Source organism: Mobula birostris, chromosome 2 (genome assembly GCF_030028105.1).
Source record: "Mobula birostris isolate sMobBir1 chromosome 2, sMobBir1.hap1, whole genome shotgun sequence".
Classification (NCBI taxonomy): Eukaryota; Metazoa; Chordata; class Chondrichthyes; order Myliobatiformes; family Myliobatidae; genus Mobula; species Mobula birostris.
Window position 1 is genome coordinate 177,101,476 of NC_092371.1, and position 23,377 is coordinate 177,124,852.

The following is a 23,377-nucleotide window of genomic DNA, read 5'->3' on the forward strand; positions in this document are numbered from 1 at the left end:
TCGCAGAATGTGTCATAACTGCTTAAGAATTAGATTATGAAGACACGCGGTCCTCTTTTATTGTCATTTAGTAATGCATGCATTAAGAAATGATACAATATTTCCTTCAGTGTGATATCACAAAACACAGGACAGACCAAGACTGAAAAAACTAACAAAACCACATAATTATAACATATAGTTACAACAGTGCAACAATACCATAACTTGAAGTCCATGAGCACAGTAAAAAGTTCAGTCTCTCAAATGTCCCACATCTCACGCAGACAGGAGAAGGAAGAAAAACTTTCCCTGCCATGCCGGACCACAAACCGACTCTGAGTCATCTGAAAACTTCAAGCCTCCGATCAGCTCTCCGACACCGAATACTGAGCGCCATCTCTGTCCGAACGATTCGACCTCAATCTCGGTCGCCAACAGCAGGCAAAGCCGGGGATTTTGAGGCCCTCCCTCTGGAAGATCCCCGGCCACGCAATATACAACAGCAGCAAACTGGCGTTTCAGAAATTTCTCCGGATGTTCCTCTGTGCTTTCACGTCCGTCTCCATCAAATCAGAATTGTCCACGGCCCCTATTTAACAGATACTATATCATTTTTTACCAGAGGGCTGCGCACGCGCGGCGTGCTGCTCTCTCTCTCCTCCCACCGTAACTGATAAGACCATTCCAGTTAACGGTGAGGTTCAAATAATAGGCGAGACTGTAGAGTTACAGCAAAATAATTGTGGACACTGGTTATAGCGCACTATTTTGAGAGATACAGTGTAGAACAGGCCCTTCCAGCCCAATGAGCCACACCACCCAGCAACCCACCTGTTTAACCTAGCCTAATTACAGGACAATTTACAAAGACCAATCACAAACCTGTGCATCTTTGAACTGTGGGGGAGCAGGGGGGACCCAGAACACCTGGAGGAAACCCACATTTCCACAGAAAGGATGTGCAAACTTTTACCGAGTATGCTGGAAATGCAGTTCAAACCTCAACGTCCCGAGCTGCAATAGCGTTGCGCTAACTGCGACATTACTGTAGCGTCTAATAGATTATAACATTTTAGAATATGTATAAGTGTCCTGGTAGTAGGCAGAAAGCTCAAATCGTAGATCTCTGGTATACTCATGACTGTCTTGTTCTTTGCACTTGATTTTTGAGGCTTTGCACAAGGGATTAGTAAACCTGTAAGCAATCGTTACATTTTGGATATCAACCTTTTGTTGCCAAATTACATGGAGTTGTGTGCACAGACCAACTCCTCTTATATGGGCTCAAACTCTGGGAACTCGTGCTTGTAACTTTTTGCATAAATACTGTTGGTTTTCCATGGAATTGACTCAAATGTGAGTCTTGGAAGTTCTTTCACCAGCTAATCAGATGCAGCTCGAGATATATAAGGACTGATTAGGCATGAAGTATGGACCATTCATGTCCTAGCCCTGTTTTAAATCAGCCTCAAGAGACTCAGATTAAAAGATATGCAAATTACCATTCAGTTTTATTTTATATAATTATTGTACTTAAAGGTACAGCACATTATCAGGCTTTTCCAGCACAATGAACCTGTGCTGCCCAATTACGTACGTGATCAATTAACCTACTAACTGATATGTCTTTGGAACGTAGGAGAAGACGTGAGCACACGGAGGAAAGCCACGAGGTCATGGGGAGAACACACAAACTCCTTGGAGACCGCAGTGGGAATTGAATCAGGGTCATTTGTGCTGTAATAGCAATACACTAACAGCTGTGCTACTGGGACACCCCTTTGTTTTATTTAGTATAGTTAATGCAAATTATAGAATACTTTATTGTATTATAAGACAAAATGAGCCTTGGTTTGGCTTTGCCTCATTGTCACTCCTAAAGAAGAACTTTGGCCTGAAGTATTGACTGTTTACTTATTTCCATCAATGCTACCTGAACTGCTGAGTTTCCTACAGCATTTTGTGTGTGTTGCTTTGGATTTCTAGCATCTGCAGATGTTTTTGTGTTCAAAAGGTGCCTGGGTTTGGCATCTCTTCCACAAGATGGCACCTTTGACAGTGCAATGTTTCCTCAGCAGTGTACGGGCAGGTACCGAGGTCCAATAGTTTGAATTTTTCTAGACTTTCAATATGCAAAAATATTTTTCAGTTGGTGATACAGGCTTTGGAGTTACTATTTTAGTATGAGAAGCATGAAAACTAACTTGCAATGACAGAACAAAAGCTCATCATTGAATCGGGTTTACAGTTGGTTGTGGAATAGATTTTTGGCCAGACGTTGCAAAGAAGTTCCCTGATTTTTCACAAAGAATCTTAAAAATATTTACAATTCTCTGAGTGCAAGTTAGACCTCAGATTCAGGCTCTTTCAACCCTTCGAACCACACCGCCCTAGCACTCCACAAACCCAATTAACCATAAATTATTCATTGGACAATTTACAATGACCAACTAACCCATCTGCTACGTCTTTGGACTGTGGAGGAAACTAGGGGTACGTCCACACTACGCCGGATAATTTTGAAAACGAAGCCTTTTCTCTTCGTTTTGCCCTCCCATCCACACTGAGCCGGCGTTTTCAGCCCCCGAAAACGGAGATTTTCGAAAACACTCTCCAGAGTGAATAAATCTGAAAACGCTCAATATCTGGCGTAGTGTGTACGGGATAAACGGAGAGATTTAAAAACGTTGTCATGACAACACCACAACAACAATGCTTTTTCCTGCTTCTGCTGGGTACTGCGCAAGCACTGCCGTACGGCTGTTATAATGCGCAGTTGGTGTGAACGGCGTGAGAGTTAAATTGTAAAGTGAGCTTTTTTGACTATTTAAAAACGCTGTCATGATGTGCCGGAACAGATGTTCGTTGTTTTAACAACGAAGTGAAGAAGTGAATAAGTATACTCACTTCGCCCTGTTTTCTGTCCTTGCTTGTATGAAGATAGTTTACCTATTTATGCAAGTACTTCTCTGACAATAGATGTGTAACAGCCTAATGTAACATTGTATGGGAATACAAGATAACGCTGATGCAAATGTTTTATACATTTAACAAGGTGCTTTATTAATGCAACAAAGTTAGTCAGTTTTGCAATGTTCGTCGTCAGCTGGGTTATACTGTCCGTGAGCTCCCTGTCAGTTGCCTCCATACGCTCCAGTATTTGTTTTTTTTTTCAGTTTTAAGTCCTCCTGCGCGAAAGCCAAGAGCAATTCCTTTAAACTTTTTCTGCTCTGTAAATGGACAAACACGCACTAAGTATATCGTTTCCTCTTCACTTGTTTTCTGTGTGTCCTGCGCATGCCCAGTAGGAGGAGATTCGCCTAAATATCCGCCTAATGTGGATGGAGATATTTTGAAAAATGCTTAGTGTGGACACCTGTCGTTTTTACTCGAAACTGGCATTTTCAAAATTATCCGGCGTAGTGTGGACGTAGCCTAAGGTACCCGAGGAAAATTCATGCATTCCATGCGGAAAACGATAAGACTGGAAGACATAGGAGCAGAATTAGGCTATTTGGCCTATCGAGACTGTTCTGCCATTTTATTGTGGCTGATCCAATTTTCCTCTCAGCCTCGATCTCCTGCCTTTTCCCCATATCTCTTCATGCCCTGACCAAACAAGCATCTGTCAACCTCTGCCCTAAATATGCATAAAGACTTGGCCTCCACAGCTGCCTGTGGCAAATAACCCACAGATTCACCACTCTCTGGCTAAAGAAATTATTTCTCAACGTCCACCATAGGAAACATCCCCTCCACCTCCATTCTATCAAGGCCTTTCACCATGATTCGATAGGATTCAAAGACGTCAATTCTCATTCTTCTGAATTCCAATGAACTCAGGCCCAGAGCCATCAAATGCTCTTCATATGACAAGTGAATCAATCCTGGAATCATTTTCGTGAACCTCCTTTGGGGTTCAGAGACTGTTTACAGACGATTCTGGAATTGAACTCCAGAATGCCCTGAGCTAGAATATTGTCATGCCATGCTACCGTGGCACCTGTTAACCGGGAGCATTCTTGAGGATTCCTACCACCCAGTCCACTACCATCGGGAAGGAGGACAGAAGCCTCAGGACTAGGATTGCCAGACTGGGTAACAGCTTCTTCGCTCAGGCTGTGAGACTATGAATACCCCGTCATCACTGAGCTCTTGTCACTAGGACAGTGAGTTGTTTGCTTTACTGTTTACCTGTACTGCACACTGCATGCATTATGAATTATATTTTACTGTGCTAATATTTCATTCTGTGTGCTGTGTGTGATATGTTATCTGGGTATCGCAGCTGAACGGTTATTCGTAGCCCGTTCCTTAGTTAGAGTCTTCAGCATTTCGGGCATCAAGGGAGAGAGGAAGAGGAGAGCCATCCGCAGTTCCACCGATGCGGCAGAGAGGGCCTCAAGATGGCTGTGGCTCAAAAGGGGGGAGCCATGGAGTCATAAGTAGCTGGCCATCTGGACACAAGCTGGGATCTGATCAGCCCCGGCTGGATCACCTGGAGGAGGTTGTATGATGTTGAAAGACCCGAAACACCCGATGATTCCAGGAACATCACTGAAGATGTGTCCAGAAGCATCAGTAGATGTATGTACACAGGATGCACCATGTTCTGGAGAAATGTTGCTTCATTTGCTTGTATATACAGTGCTTATATAAAAAAAATACCTACTATCCCACCCCACCAGAAGTTTTCAGGTTTTATTGTTTTACAACATCGATTTACAATGGATTTAATTTGGCTTTTTTGACACTGATCAACAGAAAAGGAGTCTTTCATGTCAAAGTGAAAACAGATCTCCACAAAGTGATCTAAATTAATTACAAATATAAAACACAAAATAATTGATTGCATAAGTATTCACCTCCTCTTTAAATATGACACACCAAATCATCACTGGTGCAGCAAATTGGTTTTAGAAGTCACTTAACTTGTTAAATGGAAATGTGGTTTTGGAGACCTGTGTGCAGGCAAGGAGTTACAATTGATTACAGTAAAAATACACCCGTATCTGGAAGGTCCAGCTGCTAGTGAGTCAGTATCCTGGCAAAATCTACCCCATGAAGACAAAAGAACACTCCAAGCAACTCCGAAAAGGTTATTGAAAAGCACATGTCAGGAGATGGATACAAGAAAATTTACAAGTTACTGAATATCCTTTGGAGTACAGTTAAGTCAATCATCAAGAAATAGAAAGAATATGGCATACCTATAAACCTGCCTAGAGTTGGCCATCCCCAAAAACTGAGTGACTGTGCAAGAAGGGGACTAGTGAGTGAGGCCACCAAGAGGCCTATGACAACTCTGGAGGAGTTACGAGCTTCAGTGGCTGAGATGGGAGAGACTGTGCATGCAACAATTGTTGCCGGGAACTTCACCAGTGACAACTTTACGGGAGAGTGGCAAAGAGAAAACCACTGTTGGGGGAAGAAAACACTCAGATGAAATCTTGGTTCGAGTTTGCCAGAAGGCATGTGGGAGACTCAAGTCAGCTGGAAGAAGGTTCTATGTCTGATGAAATCAAAATTGAGCTTTATGGCCATCCAACTAAATGCTCTGTTGGTGTAAGCCAAACACCGCATGTCAAAAACACACCATCCCTATCGTGAAGCATGGTGGAAGGCTTGTAGAGGTCGAGCGCAAAATGAATGCAGCAAAATACAAGGGAGAAAACCTGATGTAATCTGCAAAAGAACTGTTACTTGGGAGAAGATTTGTTTTCCAAAAAGACAATGACCTCAAGCATAAAGCCAAAGCTACACAGGAATGGTTTAAAAACAACAAAGTTAATGTCCTGGAGTGGCTAGAGTCCAGACATCAATCCAACTGATGTTGTTGGACTTGAAAAGGGCTGATTTCTTCTAACCCCATGCAATCTGACAGTGCTTGAGCAGTTTTGTAAAGAAGAATGGGGGAAAATTGCAGCATTCAGATGTGCAAAGCTGATGGAGATCTGTCCACACAGACTCAAGGTTGTAATTGCTGTCAAAGGTGCATCTATTAAATACTGACTTGAAGGGGGTTCATACTTATATGATCAATTATTTTGTGTTTTATATTTGTAATTAAATTAGATCACTTCATAGAGATCTGTTTTCACTTTGACATGAAAGTCTCTTTCTGTTGATTGGTGTCAAAAAAGCCAAATTAAATCCACTATGATTCAATGTTGTAAAACAATAAAATATAAAAAATCCCAAGGAGGTGAATGCTTTTGATAAGTCCTGTATCTACTGTCAACTGACAATAAATTTCAACTTAATAATGATGCCATATTCTTGTGGCAATATTTTTGAAGATATTCTTAATGGCCGTGAGAGAGCCAGCTGATTTTACAACCCTCTGCAGCCTCTTACAATCCCGTACATTGAAGCCTGCATACCGGGTGGTGATGCAACCTGTCAGAATACTCTCCTCCAAATTTCTATAGAATTTCAACAGAATTTTGGAGGGGAGTGCTCCGACTGGCCACATCACCACCTGGTATAGAAATTTGCAAATGCCTTTGGTGAAGTATCAAACCTCCTCAAACTCCTCATGAAGTATAGCTGCTAGCATGCCACCTTCATAATTGCATCAGTGTGTTCGGCCCAAAACAGGTCCTCAGAAATGTCGATGGCCGGGAACTTGAAGCTGCTCACCCTTTCCATCTCATGAGGACTGGTGTGTGTTCTCCTAACTTCCTCTTCTTGAAGTCCACAGTCAATTCTTTGGTCAATCTTATTCCTATATATCTCCTCTATACCAACTGATGTTCTCCCAACAACTGTGGGGTCACCAGTGAATTTGTAGTGGGGTTTGTGCTGTGCCAGGCCGCACAGTCATGAGTGTGACTGTGATCCCATGGTGAGAAAGAAACCTGAGGATTCTGTTGCAGAGAGAGGTACAGAGACCCAAGTTTAGATGCTTGAAAAATAATGAGGAGGGTGATGGTGTTAAATCCAAGCTTAGACCATAAGATATGGGAGAAGAATAAGGCCATTCAGCCTATCGAGTCTGCTCCACCATCATAGCTGATCCAAGATCTCACTCAACCCCATACACCTGCCTTCTTGCCATATCCTTTGATGCCCTGAGCGATCAGGAAACGATCAAGCTTAAGTTGTTAAGCAGCAAACTGACAAATGATTTGCTGTGTCCAGGTGTTCCAAAGCAAAGTGGGAAGTCATTGAGACTGTATCTGCTGTAGACCTGTTTTGGCTGTTGGCAGATTGCAGCACATCCAGGTTCTTGCTGAGACAGGAGTTGATTCTAGTCATGACTTACAGTAGATGTGAGTGCTCTTCCTTTGCACATTGGTCGTTTGTCAGGCTTTATGTATAATTTTTGACTTTGGAGCAGTGACCTATGTTTAAAATATGTGGTCCTAAATTTGGATCTGATTGGTATGGCCTGAAGGATTTCTGCTGTATGGCATCATTACACACGCCGTATGTCAAGAACCATAGCTCAGCTCACTGAAGCCATGAATTGAATATTCCATTTGGGTTTGAAGCCCATTCACACAAGGTCATTTAATGTTCTAAATTTCTCTTGTGCTTAATGGTCCAAAGATTTGACTTATTTCCAATATTATTAACCAAAGACAAACCAGCAGCACGATATTTTTGGTGACTATCTTCTCACACAAATAAAATACTTTTTAGCTGGCCTGAGGGAAATTCTGAGGCAAAGCTTGCTTTCAAAGTCAAAGTAAATTTATTGTTAACGTACATGTATGTTACCATATACAACCATCATTCCCCGCAGATACATTAAGGGTGTTTAAGGAATTCTTATATAGGCACATGGATGATAGAGAAATGGAGGGCAGGGCTAGATTGATCTTGAAGTAGGCCAAAGGTCCTGTACAATGCTGTAGTGCTCTATGTTCTATAACTGGTGGCTTTGGAAATGACAATGCAAATGATAATGTTTATCAACCTTTGGCTTGTACAAGCAATTGTCTTGTGCATTGCTATGTTTGTAGGGTTTTAATATCAGCAGTTATTCCAGGTGAAGATCAAAGTTCAAAGTAAATGTATTATTAAAATACATATTTGTCACCATATACTACTCAGACATTTATTTGCTTGCAGGTTTTCACAGGAAATACAAAGAAACACAATAGATAGAATCAATGAATAGAATTGAGTACAAGTATTGGAATTTTACGTTAAAGTTGTATAAGTTGTTGCTGATGTTGATTTTGAAGTATTGTGTCCAGTTCTGGTCACCTACCTACAGGAGAGATATCAATAATATTGTAAGAGTGCAGCGAAAATTTTCAAGGGTGTTTCCAGGGTTTGTGGGCCTAAGTTAAAGGGAAAGGTTGAATAGTTTAGAATTTTTTTCCCTAGAGTGTAAGAGAATGGGGGGAGATTTGATAGAGATGTACAAAATTGAGGGGTAAATGCAAGCAGGCTTTTTCCAATGAGGTTGGATGAGACTGGAATTAGAGGTCATGGGTTAAGGGTGAAAGGTGAAATGTTTACGAAAAACATGAGGGGGAAATTCTTCACTCAGAAAATAGTGAGAGCGTGGAATGACCTGGTAGCTGAAGCGATGGATTTGAGTTCAATTTCAACATTTAAAAGAAATTTGCATCGGTACATAGATGAGAGTTGTATGGAGTCCTATAGTCCGGTTGCAGGTCAATTGGACTAGGAAGATTAATGGTTCAGCATGGACTAAATGGGGTCAATGGGCCTGTCCTGTGCTGCAGTACTCTAAGACTCTGACTTAAAAACTACACACAACAAAAGTGAGTTCTTGCTTCCAATGAGAAATTCTTGTTGTAAGCCATAAGCTGAAAACAAATGGATCATTTGTCATAAAAATATGAGGCTAGAGTTAAACAGTATATTCTGTTCATTGTTTAGAAGTGCTTTTTCATCAAAGGAATAGACAAATTTCTGCAAGTCTTAATGCACAATTTTTATTTTATAGAAGATTTTTATAGAATGCTGAAGCAAACAGAACAGCAGAGCAATTGACTTCTTCATGTGGCTGTTTAGTTAAAGAACATGGAGCGAGATGATTGGGTGGAATGCAGGAAGAAGGAAAATAAAGCATAGCATAGAGAATAAGAAACTTTCAATGACTGGATGTCATTATCTCAGAGGACCTATCCTGGACCCATCATATAAATATAAATGCCAAGAAAGGACAACAGCATCTCTCCTTCCCAAGGATTCTGCAGAGATTCGATATGTCATCAAAAACCTTGGCAAATTTCTATAAATGTGCGGTGGAAACTGTACTGACATTATGGTCTGGTATGAGAACACCAATGTCTTTGAGTAGAAAATCGTACAAAAGGTAGTAGGTACACCAAGTACATCACAGGTGAAGTCTTCCCAACCATTGAGCATACCTACACAAAATATTACAGCAGAAAAGCAGCATCTATCATCAAAGATTCTCATCACCCAGGCCATGAGCTTGTCTCACGGCTACCATCAGGTAGAAGGGTAAAAGTGCCTCAGGACTTGCACCACCAGGTTCAAAAACAGTTACTACCCCTCAACCATCAGGCTCTTGAACAAAATGGGATAACTATACTCATTCTACTTCTGATGTTCCCACAGCCGATGGTTTCACTTTAAGGATGCTTCATCTTGTTATTTATTGCTACTGACTTGTATCCAGATTGGCACAGTTTGTTTACAGTTACTGTTCTATAAATTTACTAAGTATACCCGCAGAAAAAGAATCTCGTGGTTGTATGTGGTGACGTATGTACTCCGATAATAAATTTTACTTTGAACATACAGAAAAGGCGGTTTCAGAAGTGTTGGTAAAATGATAGCAGAGTACTAGAATGGAGAGTCTGGATTGGGAATATGACAGCAAAGTGTGGTAGACCCTGGTATGCACACCACCCTGCTAGCAAACAAGAGATGATACCCAGCACCTGATGGTTTACTTCATCCTCTCTCACCAGTATCTTCTATAGGAAATGATGGGAGCAACGGTCTGGTACTCCCCCTCCCATAGTCTTTGGCATGGCTTAGTTGGTCATGTTTGCACAGCCACTGATGCTTTCATTCAAGTTTGAGCTTTGAATTCATGGTTGCTTCTCTATCCTGCTTGGAACCATTCACAACCCCCTTTATGCAAAACTAGCTTATGTTTTGTTAAAACTGTACATCTATACTCCAAATATTCCCTAACCAAATTTTAATGCAGCTGCATAGTGACTTAAGAACTTTTATGCTCACTGCCTTAACCAACGAAGGCAAGAATAGCTCACGTTTCCTTTACACCCTCTCTACTTGTATGGACCTGGACCCCAAGTACCCTTTGTGCATCATTGCTCCTTGGGGTCCTGCCATTTACTTTCTACTTTACTCAAACATTTAACCTCCCAGAGTGCAACATCTCACATTTATCTGGATCAAATTTCATCTGCCATTTCATTGCCCATGTGCCCAGCCAATCTAAATCTTGTTGTATCCTTTGACAACCTTCCTTACTGTCCACAACACTGCCATTTTTTCTGTCATCTGTAGACTTGGTCATTAGCCCAGTGACTCCTTTATCAAGAGAGCTGTGAAGGTAATTTGGGTAGAATGATGTTAGATATGAGAAGGTATCATTAAGGTAAATGCTTGGAATATGTAACAGTGTATGCTATATTGATAACTTAATGTGTGAAACTCCTAACCATCATCTGCACTTCCCCTTCTTGCAAATCTTTTTTGGTTCAGTGTGATTAAACTTGATAGTATTTTCTTTGTTTTTTCGTAGACAAGGAGAACACTTGTCATGACAAGCATGCCTTCTGAGTAAGTGATGTTTTTTTAAAAAATTTGTATTTAAAAGAAATCTTAATTTTCTGGAAAAACTTGTGCTATGTGCTTTAGGTCTAGGCTTCACAGAATATAACTTGCGAAATCCAAACTTCTTTTGCTCCCCATTCATAGTCATAGGGCACTACAGCACACTAACACACCCTTCTGCCCATCTAATGCATGAACTATTAATCTGCCTAGTCCCAATGACCTGCATCCAGATCATAGAACTCCATACCCCTCCCATCCATGTACCAATCCAAACTTCACTTAAATGTTGAAATCCAACCCGTATCCATCTCTTCCACTGGCAACTTGTTATACACTTGCACCAACCTCTAAGTGAAGAAGTTCCCCCTCATGTTCCCTTAAACATTTCATCTTTTACTCTAAACCCATGACCTTTAGTTGTAGTCTCACCCAACCTCAGTGGAAAAACCCTGCCTGCATGAGTTCACATTCAGTTCCATTCAGCTCACATTCATGGTTTTGACATTAGTGAACTTAAATTAAATGATTTCTGTTTTCCTAGAATTTAAATTAAACGATTTTTGTTTTCCTAGAATTTAAATTAAACATTTTGTTTTCCTAGAAGTCATTAGGATTTCTAAAATATAATCATGATGTTGGATGTTGCTGTGGCTGTTTCAGATTCTATTACTTCTATCGTCTCCAAGACCTGGGCAAGTGGAGACAATAATTACTGATGTCTCATTGGCAGCACAGGGGAGAGATGGCTTTATAGTTTTTATGTGTACATTGCCTGCTGTTTCCATCAGCAGTGGCAGAGTCAAATTCTTCTCCCAGAAAGTAGTGCGAAATCTGAAGTGATTCTGCAATCCAAAAAAGCAGCCTGGATTAATTTTGCTCTCTGGAGTTAACCATGTGGAGTTAGCACTTTCTCTCAGACCACATTGATATCTGCCATGTGCTCTGGTTTCCTCCAACATCTCAAAGATGGGGTGTTGGTAGGTTAATTGGCTCCTGTTGTGTAGGAGAGTGGTAGAATCTGTGCAGAGTTGGCGAGAATCTCAGGAGAATTCAATGGGATTAACGTAAATAAGTGCACAATGGTCAGTGTAGATTTGATGACTAAAGGTCCTGTTTCCATCCTGTAAGACAGAACATAGAACAGAACAGTACAGCACAGCACAGTATAGGCCCTTTAGCCCACAATGCTGTGTCAACCTATATAATCCTACTCCATGACCTTCCCTCCTACCCAGCCCATAACTCTTCAGTCTTCTTACATTCCATGTTCCTATCTAAGTGTTCCCATTGTATCTGTAAAAGGTGTGATGCAAAAGAATTACAAGTTGAACTGAATTTTTTTTTACAGAAATAGTATTCACTGCCTATCCTCTCAGCTACATTCTTGATCTGATTATGAAGTGACACCAGATACAAATGTCTTGGTTTTAACCATCTCAATGTTCCTTTCAATCCTGACATTTCCAAAAAATTGCAAAATGCCTTCTCCCTACATTGATTCAGCAAACAAAATAATCCAGAAAAATATCAAGTGCTGCACTTTGGTCAACCAAATGTAAAGAGACAGTAAGTATACAGCTAAGAGCAAGTGTTGATGGGCAGAGGGATCTTGAGGTCCAAGTTCATATTTCCCTGAAAGTGGCTGCACAGGCTGAGAGGGTCATTAAGAAGACAGATGACATGCTTGCTTTTATTAATTGTGGCATTGACTTCAAAAGTCAGGAGGTTACATTGCAGTTTTATAAACCTATAGTTAGGCTGCTTCTGAAGAATTGCAAAAGTTTTGGTTGCCCTATGATAGAAATGATGTCGAGGCCTTGGAGAGGGTGTAGAAGAGGTTTACCAGGATGCTGCCTGGATTAGAGGGCATGTGCTATCATGAGAGGTTGGACTAACTTGGATTGTTTTCTTTGGAGTGGTTAAGATGAGAAATCTGTTAGAGGTTTATAAGATTATGAAAGACATAAGTAGAGTAGAAAGGCTGTATTTTTTTCAGGGTTGAGATATCTAATACCAGAGGGCAAATATTTAAGGTGAGAGGGGGTAATTTCAAAGGCGATATGAGAGACAAGTTTTTTGTACACAGTGATGGGGTGTCTGGAATGTGCTGCCTGGAATGATGGTAGAGACAGAAACATTAGAGACTTTTAGAAAGGCACATGAAAATGAGGAAAATGGAAGGATATGGACTTGTGGAGGCAGAAGTAATTAGTTCAGTTAGCCATTTGATTGCTAATGTAATTTGTTCAGCACGGCATTAAAGGACCACAGGGCCTGTTCCTGTGCTGTACTGTTCTATTTTCTATGTTCTATTGTTCTTTTAACCATTCCAGAGCTATTCTCTCATTAATTACTTGAACATTATTTAAATCCTTCTGACCAGTTCTTGAGCCTTCCACCTAAGCCCCCTGGCGTTTGAGGTGAGACCAGAAGGTCTGATGGCACGATCTCAAAAAAGGCTGTGGGAGTTAATCTGTTGTGTTAGCTGATATTTATCTTTGGTCAAGATGATAAATGTACATTTGACCATAAGACATAGGATGTCTTAACCTTTCAATATGACATCTCCCCGCCCCATTCTTCTAAAACCAGTGAGTACAGGCCCAGAGTCATTAAAGACGCTTCAGACTTTAACCCTTTCATTCCCAGAATCATTCTCATAAATATCCTTTGGATCCTCTCCAATACCTGCACATCCTAACTTAGATAGGGGCCCACAACTGTTCACAATACTCTGTGTGGTCTGACCAATACCTTATAAAGCCTCAGCATTTTGTGTATTCTTGTCCTCTCAAAATGAATGCTAACGTTCCAGTTACCTTCCTTATCTTTGACTCACCCTGCAAGTTAACCTGTAGGGAATCCTGCAGGAGGACTCCCTAGTCCCTTTGTACCTCTTAAGTTTGAAACTTTCTTCCTGTTTAGAAAATAGCCTATGCCTTGCATGACCATACACTTCCTGATATTATATTCCATCTGTCATTTCTTTTCCCATTCTCCTGATCTAAGTCCCTTCTGCAGACTCCCTGCTTCCTCAACAACACCTGCCCCATCACCTATCTTCGTATCATCCGTAAACCTGGCCACAAAGCCATCAATTTCGTCATCCAAATTATTGACATATGATGTGAAAAGAAACAACCCCAATACCGACCCGTGCAGAACACCAGTACTCACCAGCAGCCAACCAGAGGAGGCTTCCTTTATTCCCACTCTTTGCCTCCTGCCAATCAGGCAATCTTCTTTCCATGCTAGTATCTTTCTTGAAACATCATGGGCTCCTATCTCGTTTAAGCAGCCTCATAGCACCTTGTCAAAGACCTTCTGAAAATCCAAGTAAAACAAGATTCACTGACTTTTTGTCAATCCTGCCGTTTATTTACTCAATGAATTCCAACAGATTTGTAAGACAAGATTCCCCCTAAAGGAAACCGCGCTGATTTTAGCCGACTTGGAGTACTTTGCTCAGTTTTGGTTGCCTCACTACAGGAAGGACGTGGAAACCATAGAAGGGGTGCAGAAGAGATTTACAAGGATGTTGGCTGGATTGGAGAGGATGCCTTATGAGAAAAGGTTGAGTGAACTCAGCTTTTTCTCCTTAGAGCAACGGAAGATGAGAGATGACCCGATAGTGGCGTATAAGATGATGAGAGGCATTGATAGTCAGAGGCTTTTTCTCAGGGCTGAAATAGCTAGCATGAGAGGGCACAGTTTTAAGCTGCTTGGAAGTAGGTACAGAGGAGATATCAGGGGTAAGTTTTTTATGCAGAGAGTGGTGAGTGCGTGGAATGGGCAGCAGCGACGGTGGTGGAGGCGGATACGATAGGGTCTTTTAAGAGACTCCTGGACAGGTATGCGGAGCTCAGTAAAATAGAGGGCTATGGGTAACCCTAGGTAATTTCTAAGGTAAGGACATATTCTGCACAGCTTTGTGGGCCAAAGGGCCTGTATTGTGCTGTAGATTTTCGTGGTTTCTATGTTTACTCTGTCATGTTCCTCTAAGTACCCCAAAACCTCATCCTTAATAATTGACTCAAACATCTTCCCAACCACTGAAGTTAGGCTAAATGGCCTATAATTTCTTTTATTTTGTCTCCCTCCCTTCTTAAAGAGTGGAGTGACATTTGCAATTTTTCATTTCTCCAGAACCGTTCTAGAATCTAAAGATTCTTGAAAGATTATTACACTCTCTGATCATTACCTCATTGCAGTTTGTGGACCCCATGCACATCTTGCCTACTGTTACACATACAACAGCAGTTAGAACACTTCCTTTCTTTTTCAATCTTTTTATTAATTTCAAAATATAGAAACAAAACATAGCAATAATACAGATAATATGAGATGTATTGTTACATTTAGAAAAAGAGTAATTGCAAAACCAAATAGTGGAAATTACCAAAACTCCCATACATGTAGAACTGATCACGGATAATATAAAGCAAAAAAAAAAGAAAAAAGAAAGAAAAAGAGACAAAAAAACCCATCCCAAAAGAAAATAAAGCAACTAAACTAAACTAAAAGACTTGGGCAAAACTAACAACTTAAAAATGAAAAAGAAGAAAACCTCAGCGTTGACGATTCCATTCCCCTCCAACAACAGTACAGAGAAATAAAACAAGTTTGGAAATGATCAAATTACATCAAATGAAAATGCTGAATAAATGGCCTCCAAATTTTTTCAAACTTAATAGAAGGGTCATAAACTGCACTTCTAATTTTCTCCAGATTCAGACACACCATAGTTTGTGAAAACCAATGAAATACTGTAGGAGGGTTGATCTCTTTCCAATTCAACAAAATGGACCTTCTAGCTATTAAAGTAAGAAATGCAATCATCCTTCATGATGAAGAGGTTAAATTATTTGAGTCTATCATTGGTAGTCCAAAGATAGCAGTAATTGGATGAGGTTGTAAGTCTATATTTAGGACCGTTGAAATAATATCAAAAATATCTTTCCAATATTTCTCCAACAAGGGACATGACCAAAACATGTGAGTTAGAGAAGCAATCTCAGACTGGCATCTGTCACATATTGGATTAATATAAGAGTAATAACGAGATAGTTTATCTTTGGACATATGAGCCCTGTGAACTACTTTAAACTGTATCAACCTATGCTTAGCACATACAGAGGATGAATTCACCAACTGAAGAATTTTTTCCCATTTTTCAGTCGGTATATTAATCTCAAGTTCTCTTTCCCAGTCAGCTTTAATTTTATTAGAGGCATCAGGACATAAATTCATAATTATATTATATACAATTGCTATTACACCTTTCTGAGAAAGATTTAAGTCTAAGATTTTTTCCAAAGTGTCCATTGGATATGGGTGTGGAAAATTAGGAGAGACAGTAATTAAAAAGTTTCTAATCTGTAAATATCTAAAAAAGTGAGATCTGGGTAAGTTATATTTATTAGAGAGTTGATCAGAAGACATAAAACAGTTATCCAAGAATAAATCGCGAAAAGATATTATACCTTTGGTTTTCCAATCAAAGTAAGCTTGATCCATCATGGAAGGTTGAAAAAGAAAATTTGATATAATGGGACTTGCTAGAATGAACCCAAAATTAGATTCAAGATTTACCCAATGAGTGTTTAAAGATGCGTCCAAATCTTGTAGCCAAAATTTTAAATATCGAATATTAATTGCCCAATAATAGAATCTAAAATTTGGGAGAGCAAGTCCCCCCTCCTTCTTGGATTTCTGTAAATATCTTTTACCTAACCTAGGATTTTTATTCTGCCAAATATATGAGGAAATTTTTGAATCTACGTTATCAAAAAAAGATTTTGGGATAAAAATTGGAACCGATTGAAATATATACAAAAATTTAGGCAAAATGATCATCTTAATAGCATTAATCCGACCAATCAAAGACAAAGAGATTGGGGACCATTTGGTAAATAAAAGTTTAATCTGATCAATTAAAGGTAAAAAATTAGCTTTAAATAAATCTTTATATTTTTTGGTAATTGTTATCCCTAAGTATATAAATGAATCAGTAACCAATTTAAATGGTAAACGTCCATAAATAGATACATGCTTATTTAAAGGAAATAATTCACTCTTACTAAGATTCAATTTGTAACCAGAAAAGTTACTAAATTGAGCTAACAGATCTAAGATAGCAGGAATTGACTTCTCCGGGTTAGAGATATATAACAACAAATCATCTGCATATAATGATAGTTTATGTATTTCATTTCCACGGGTAATACCAACAATATTTGGCGAGTCACGGATAGCAATTGCTAAAGGTTCAAGAGCAATATTAAATAGTAAAGGACTAAGAGGGCAACCTTGCCTAGTACCGCGAAAAAGACGAAAAAAAGGAGATCTATAATTATTTGTACAGACCGAGGCTACCGGGGAGTAATATGACAATTTAATCCAAGATATAAATGTCAAATTAAAATTAAATTTCTCAAGAACATTAAATAAATAAGGCCATTCAACTCTGTCAAAGGCTTTCTCAGCATCTAATGAGATAATACATTCCGGGGTAGTAAGTGAGGGGGTATAAACAATATTCATTAACCTCCTAATATTAAAAGATGAATAGCGATTTTTAATAAATCCGGTTTGATCCATGGAAATAATTTGAGGTAACACCTTCTCCAGTCTGGTAGCTAGAATTTTTGAAAAAATTTTTGAATCTACATTCAGAAGAGATATCGGTCTGTAGGATGCACAATCCGTAGGATCTTTATTCTTTTTAAGAATTAAGGAAATAGAGGCTTGTGGTAATTTACCTAAACTAATTGCTTCCTTAAATATCCTAGACAACTTAGAAGAAAGAATGGAGGAAAAAAATTTTTTAAATTCCACTGTAAACCCATCGGGACCGGGTGCTTTACCGGAATTTAATGATGAGATTGCAGTTATTATTTCTTCCTCTGAAATGGAAGTTTCTAATGATAAGCAATCTTCGAGAGATAGTTTCGGAAAACTCAATTTGCTTAAAAAATCATGCATGAAATTAGAATCATGAGGAAAATCAGAATGATATAAAGAGGTATAAAATTCTTGAAAGGTTTGGTTTATCCCAACATGATCAACTGTGAAAGTATCATCCTGTTTGCGGATCTTAGTAATTTGACGTTCAACCGAATCAAACTTCAATTGGTTAGCCAGTAATTTACCCGATTTATCACTATGAATATAAAAATCACTTCTAGTTCTCATTAATTGATTTTCGATCAAGGATGTTAATAATAAGCTATGTTCCAATTGGAGTTCAACTCTGTGTTTGTACAGCTCCTTGCTAGGAGAAATAGCATATTTTTTTATCAACTTCTTTAATTTTATCAACCAGTAGAAGTATTTCATTGTTAATACGTCTTTTCAAACCGGCCGAATAGGAAATAATCTGACCACGGATATAAGCTTTAAAGGCGTCCCAAACAGTTCCGTTGAAAACTTCATCCGTAGTATTAGTTGAAAAGAAGAAATCAATCTGCTCCTTTATAAATTTGACAAAGTCCTGATCTTGAAGCAAAATAGGGTTAAATCGCCATTGTCTGGTAGTACAAAAGGTATCCATTAACTTGATGGAAAGTTTCAATGGAGCATGATCTGAAATAGCAATAATGTCATAATTACAATCAACTACATATGGAATCAAACGAGAGTCAATCAGGAAATAATCAATTCGGGAAAAAGAACGGTGAACATGTGAAAAAAAGGAGAATTCCTTATCATTTGGATGTAGAAATCTCCAAATTTCTGAAATCCCAGCATCCAACATAAAAGAGTTGATAATAGTAGCCGACTTATTCGGTAAAGCCGGACTACTTGTGGATCTATCCAACATGGGATTCAAACATAAATTAAAATCACCGCCCATTATCAACATATACTCGTTTAAATTAGGAAGGGAAGTAAGTAAATGTTTAAAGAATTCAGGATAATCCACATTCGGAGCGTAAACATTAACCATAGCGACTTTTTTATTAAAAAGTACCCCCGTAATTAACAGAAATCTGCCATTAGGATCTGAAATGATGTCTTGATGAATGAATGTAATTGAGGGATCAATAAAAATTGAAACGCCTTTAATTTTGGCTTGAGCATTTGAGTGGTATTGTTGTTTTTTCCAAAACATAAAGAAGCGTTGACTGTCCTCTTTCCTTACATGAGTCTCTTGAGCAAAGATAATATGAGCATTCAGTCTTTGGAATATTTTAAAAATCTTTTTCCATTTTATTGGATGGTTTAAACCATTTGTATTCCAAGAGACAAAATTAATAGAATGAGCCATAACTAAAAATTAACCCTTTGGTGAGTAAGGGGTTAACCATAATGTGAGATCATGAAATCGGAAGAGGAATACATGATTAGAGAGGAACCGGAAATCTCGACACTGGGGACACCTTTGTAGTTCTGAATCAGCCCAATAGGAAAAATTAAAAAAGAAAAAGACAACCCCCCTCCCCTAACCCCAAGTAGAAACCCGAACTGAGCCAAAGAAGGCTGAAGAAAACGCTAACTAATACTAACTTTAACCCCATTTCTGCAGGGGGCAACTCCAAAAATATATGTTAGATAAGTGACCTCCCAAAGACTAATATGTGAAAAATAAACAGTATTGTAAATTAGTCTCCATAGTAAAAATTACTAAAATATATAAAATAAAAGAAACCAGTATCAGTGTATATAATTAGTTAATTATAAACGAGTAAATAAAAAAAACGCTTCCAAAATAAGAAAAATGGATTATGGGAAGAAGAAGCATAAGAACATGGCGTCCCGGAAAAAAAACAAAAATTATAGAAAAAGAAAGACAAGTTGCCATTTTAATTATGCGAAAATCAAAAATAGGAAGCATATAACTACAAATGACCGTCAGATCGGATCATTAGTAATAACAAAAAAAGGATAGATTAAAACAAAAGGTTAACTAAGGGAAAGTGATGTTATTCACAGAAGATAAATATTCCATATAAATTCTACAGTAATCATTATAGTAATAACCAAAGAACAAAAATCTTAAACTTATAAAAAACCTTCATCGCACAGTAGTAGAAGGTTTATTTTGAAGAAAAAAACCAGAGAGAAAAAAAATTGGTGCTGAAAGCACCAAACACAGACTAAGAGAGGGTGTCTGTATCAGATGGGAAATTATCATCCAAAAAGCTCCGAGCGGCAGTTGTAGAGTGGAAAACACAACGATTTCCATCGGGAAGAGAGGTTCTGAGTCGAGCAGGATACAGTAGTGCCGGTTTGAGATTTTTTTGATAGCATTCTGACATTAAAGGTTTAAAAGTCAGTCGTTCCTTCATCACTTCAGGACTGTAGTCTTGAACTATTCTGAAGGAATGCTGACGATACTTTATCATCCCTTGTCGACGAGCGATCTGGAGAAGTTGTTCTTTAACATTAACATAATGGAAACGAAGAATAACTGGTCTGGGTTTGGAAACAGCCGCTGCCAACTTTACCCACGGTATACGATGGGCGCGATCGAGTAATGGAGGATCGTTGGGAAAAACTGAACCGAACGAATCCTTTAAAAGTTGAGCAAAGAATATTACAGGATCTCCAACGTCAACATCCTCGGGTAGGCCAATTAAACGTAAATTTTGTCTTCTCGATCGGTTCTCAAGATCAATATCTTTGGATTTAAGTTGTTGGAGCTGTTTAGTAGTCGAAGTTAGATTCTTCTCTAAGATCTCAACTTTTGTATCCGTCTTCTGAGATTTAGTACCCAATTCAGAAATTTTTGCATCGTGTTTTTGAACATCAGCATTCAGGAATTTCAAAGATTCCGTGATTGATTTTAAATCTTCATTAAGGCTTTGACAATGTTGTTCAAATTGAGCAGTTAAACTTTCAGATAATTTTATCCGATGCTGCTCAAACATTTCCTCCAAACACTTCACCATAACTTCGTAAGTTAATTCCGTTGGTTTAGAGTCACCTTTCTTCTTTCCTCCGTTTCCATCAGCGTCTTTCCCATCTTTGGTTTTAGATCTCGTACTCATTTCTTTAAGCTCAAAAGTTGCGATTGACAAAAGGAAGTCAATTAATCGATAATTCAGAGAGATAAAGTAAGTCTTCTGGTGTACTTAAAGTTGATTAGATCAAGGAGATCATAGGTTAAAAAGGATAACGAGAATGGAGCGAAGCCAGAGAGACGACCTCACTCCATGAGCGCTCCCGCAGAATCCTAGAACACTTCCAAAGCTGTTTATTAACTCTAATGCCTAGGATGATATGAAGATACTACAGGTGCTACAGAAGTACACATTGACCTGTCTTTTAGGAAATCCTAGCTTTATTTTGGGAACTTGGCACCAAAAAGCTTTTGGGCGCGTTACTCCAATAAAAGCATTCTGTTCTGTGCTACAATCCAAATTTGGGTAATATGCTCTCGATTACTAGAACTGTACAGCGCCAACCTTTCAGATCATAAGACATTGAAGCAGAATTAGGCAATTTGTCCTGTAGAGTCCGCTCCATCATTTCATCATAGCCAATCTATTATTTCTGTAAACCCCATTCTCCTGTCTCCTCCGCATAACCTTTGATGCCCTTGCTAATCCTATCAGCCTCCACTTCAAATATATCCAAAGAGTTAGTCTCCACAACCACCTGTAGAAAAGAAATTCCTCCTCATCTCAGTTTTAAAGGGACATTCTTGTGTTCTGATATTGTGCACTCTGGTCCTTGACTCCCACATAATGGGAAACATCCTCTCCACTCTATCTAGGCCTTTCAATATTTGATAGATTTCAATGAGATCCTCCTGCTGTTCTTCTAAACTCCAGGGAATACAGGCCCAAAGCCATCAAACGCTCCTCATACATTACCCCTATCATTCCTAGAATCATTCTAGCAAGCCTTCTCTGGAACCTCTCCAATGCCAGTACGTCCTTTCTTAGATAAGGAGTCCAAATTGCTCACGCACTCCACGTGCTATCTGACCAATGCCTCATAAAGCTTCAGCATTACATCCTTGTTTTTATATTCTTGTCCTCTCAAAATGAATGCTGACACTGCATTTGCCTTCATTACCACCAACTCAACCTGCAAATTAACTTTTGAGAATCCTGCACGAGGACTCCCAAGTCCCTTTTGGGCACATTGATGCAAAAAAAAAAGCATTTTCTGTCCTGTATTCCAACTCTGCTATAACAGTATTGCAATATCACTATGACGATAACTATCATTTCTTCGTACTGAAGTACTTTGACAGCAGCACTTGTGCACTGGCAACATGCACTGCAAATTGAAAGCTATTCAGCAGGAGCAGGCAGATGATGGGTACATTAAAACTGCAAAGTCATCTTTCCCTTGTGCACAGAGAGCAGTTTTTTTCTAGATTGCCCAATGTCTCCTCTAGTCCCTCGTCATCTTACTTAATGAGTCAACCAGATGTCAGATTGTCGTCTTGTTACTCACCATCTGGGCATCATCAACTGATAGAGTTCTTGTAATCTCTATTACCTCGTTCCCATCTGGCCTGCCTGTACAGACATCTGTTACCTTCATTTTGTTGTAAGCACTCCATTAATCTCTTTGACAATTTTGTGCCTTGGTTAAAAGAGCCACAAAAGTATAGGGGGAGATGCCAGGGGTAAGTTTCTTTTTAGACATAGAATGTCCTGCTAGGGGTGGTGGTAGAAGCAGAATGCAGTAGGGACACTGAATAAACTCTTAGATAGACAGATGGATGATAGGAAAAAAAAAAGACTGTGGGAGTGAAGAGTTTGCATGCTAACATAGCAGTTAGTGCAACGCTTTACAGTACCAGCGACCCGTTTTCAATTTCTGCCAATGCCTGTTAGGAGGTTGTACATTCTATACATGACCGGGTGGGTTTCCTTCAGGTGCTCGGGTTTCCTCCCACATTCCAAAAGATGTACCAGTTGGTAGATTAATTGGTGATTGTAAATTGTAATGTGATTAGGCTAGAATTAAATCGAGTGATTGCTGGGTGGCGTGGCTTGAAAGTCCGGAAGGTCTACTTCACGCTGAATCTCAATAAATAAATAATAAAGTTAGTTTGGTCTTACAGTAGGTTAAAATGTTGGCAGAACATCGTGAGCTGAAGGGCCTGTACCATGATGTATGAAGAAAGAAGTGTAAACCCAGTTAGCAGAGATTGAATATTCAACTTTTAGTACTTAATGAATTCTGTTGCAAAGTGCATGACTCGTAGATGAATGACAGAAAAATTGAGAGCTATTTGGGAGGGAAGAGTGAGATTGATCTTAGAGTGATGTAGGAGCCATGTACCTATTTGTGTTACACATCCTTACTCTGGGTTGAGGCAACTTGAACTTTGTAGCCCCCCTGGCCAACTTCAGGGTTGCTCGGCTCACTGTTGGCTAGGGAAACAGCCTTCGGCCCTGCCAAACTGGGTAATTAGTTTGTGTGGATGCTGTGTGATGTACCCTACCCCACCCAAATAACAGACAATACACCAGATACGGTTAAATGATTTACAGTTTATAGATATTACTGGAACTATATAATTAAGAGAGAATAAAATATAAAAGGCGCCACACTTATCAAAGTTCAACCTCTTCGTGCACAAACAGTTGGAGCTCAGGACCCTTCTTCTTCACCCTGCGACCCCTCGGACCACCTCAACCGGCCACCTGGGACCAACAAC

General features: G+C 39.3%; 1 protein-coding gene and 1 long non-coding RNA gene across 3 annotated transcripts in view; one reads left to right on the forward strand and one right to left on the reverse strand.

The window, feature by feature from the left end:
- Positions 1–23,377, forward strand: part of mcph1 (microcephalin 1) — a 286,557-nt gene that overhangs the window by 56,832 nt on the left and 206,348 nt on the right. Inside the window, exon 11 of the mRNA XM_072251122.1 lies at positions 10,715–10,752. Within this exon, the coding sequence (XP_072107223.1) occupies positions 10,715–10,752 (38 nt within the window). The remainder of the gene's footprint in view (positions 1–10,714; positions 10,753–23,377) is intronic.
- LOC140193938 (uncharacterized) overlaps positions 1–23,377 on the reverse strand; it is a 36,951-nt gene that overhangs the window by 10,597 nt on the left and 2,977 nt on the right. Inside the window, exons 2-3 of one of the 2 annotated variants that reach the window (XR_011885002.1) lie at positions 13,927–14,073; positions 7,721–11,870 (exon numbers count right to left, since the gene is read on the reverse strand). This is a non-coding gene — a long non-coding RNA (uncharacterized lncRNA). Of the gene's footprint in view, positions 1–7,720; positions 11,871–13,926; positions 14,074–23,377 lie in introns of those variants that run through there. The other variant, XR_011885003.1, reaches the window with a different exon arrangement.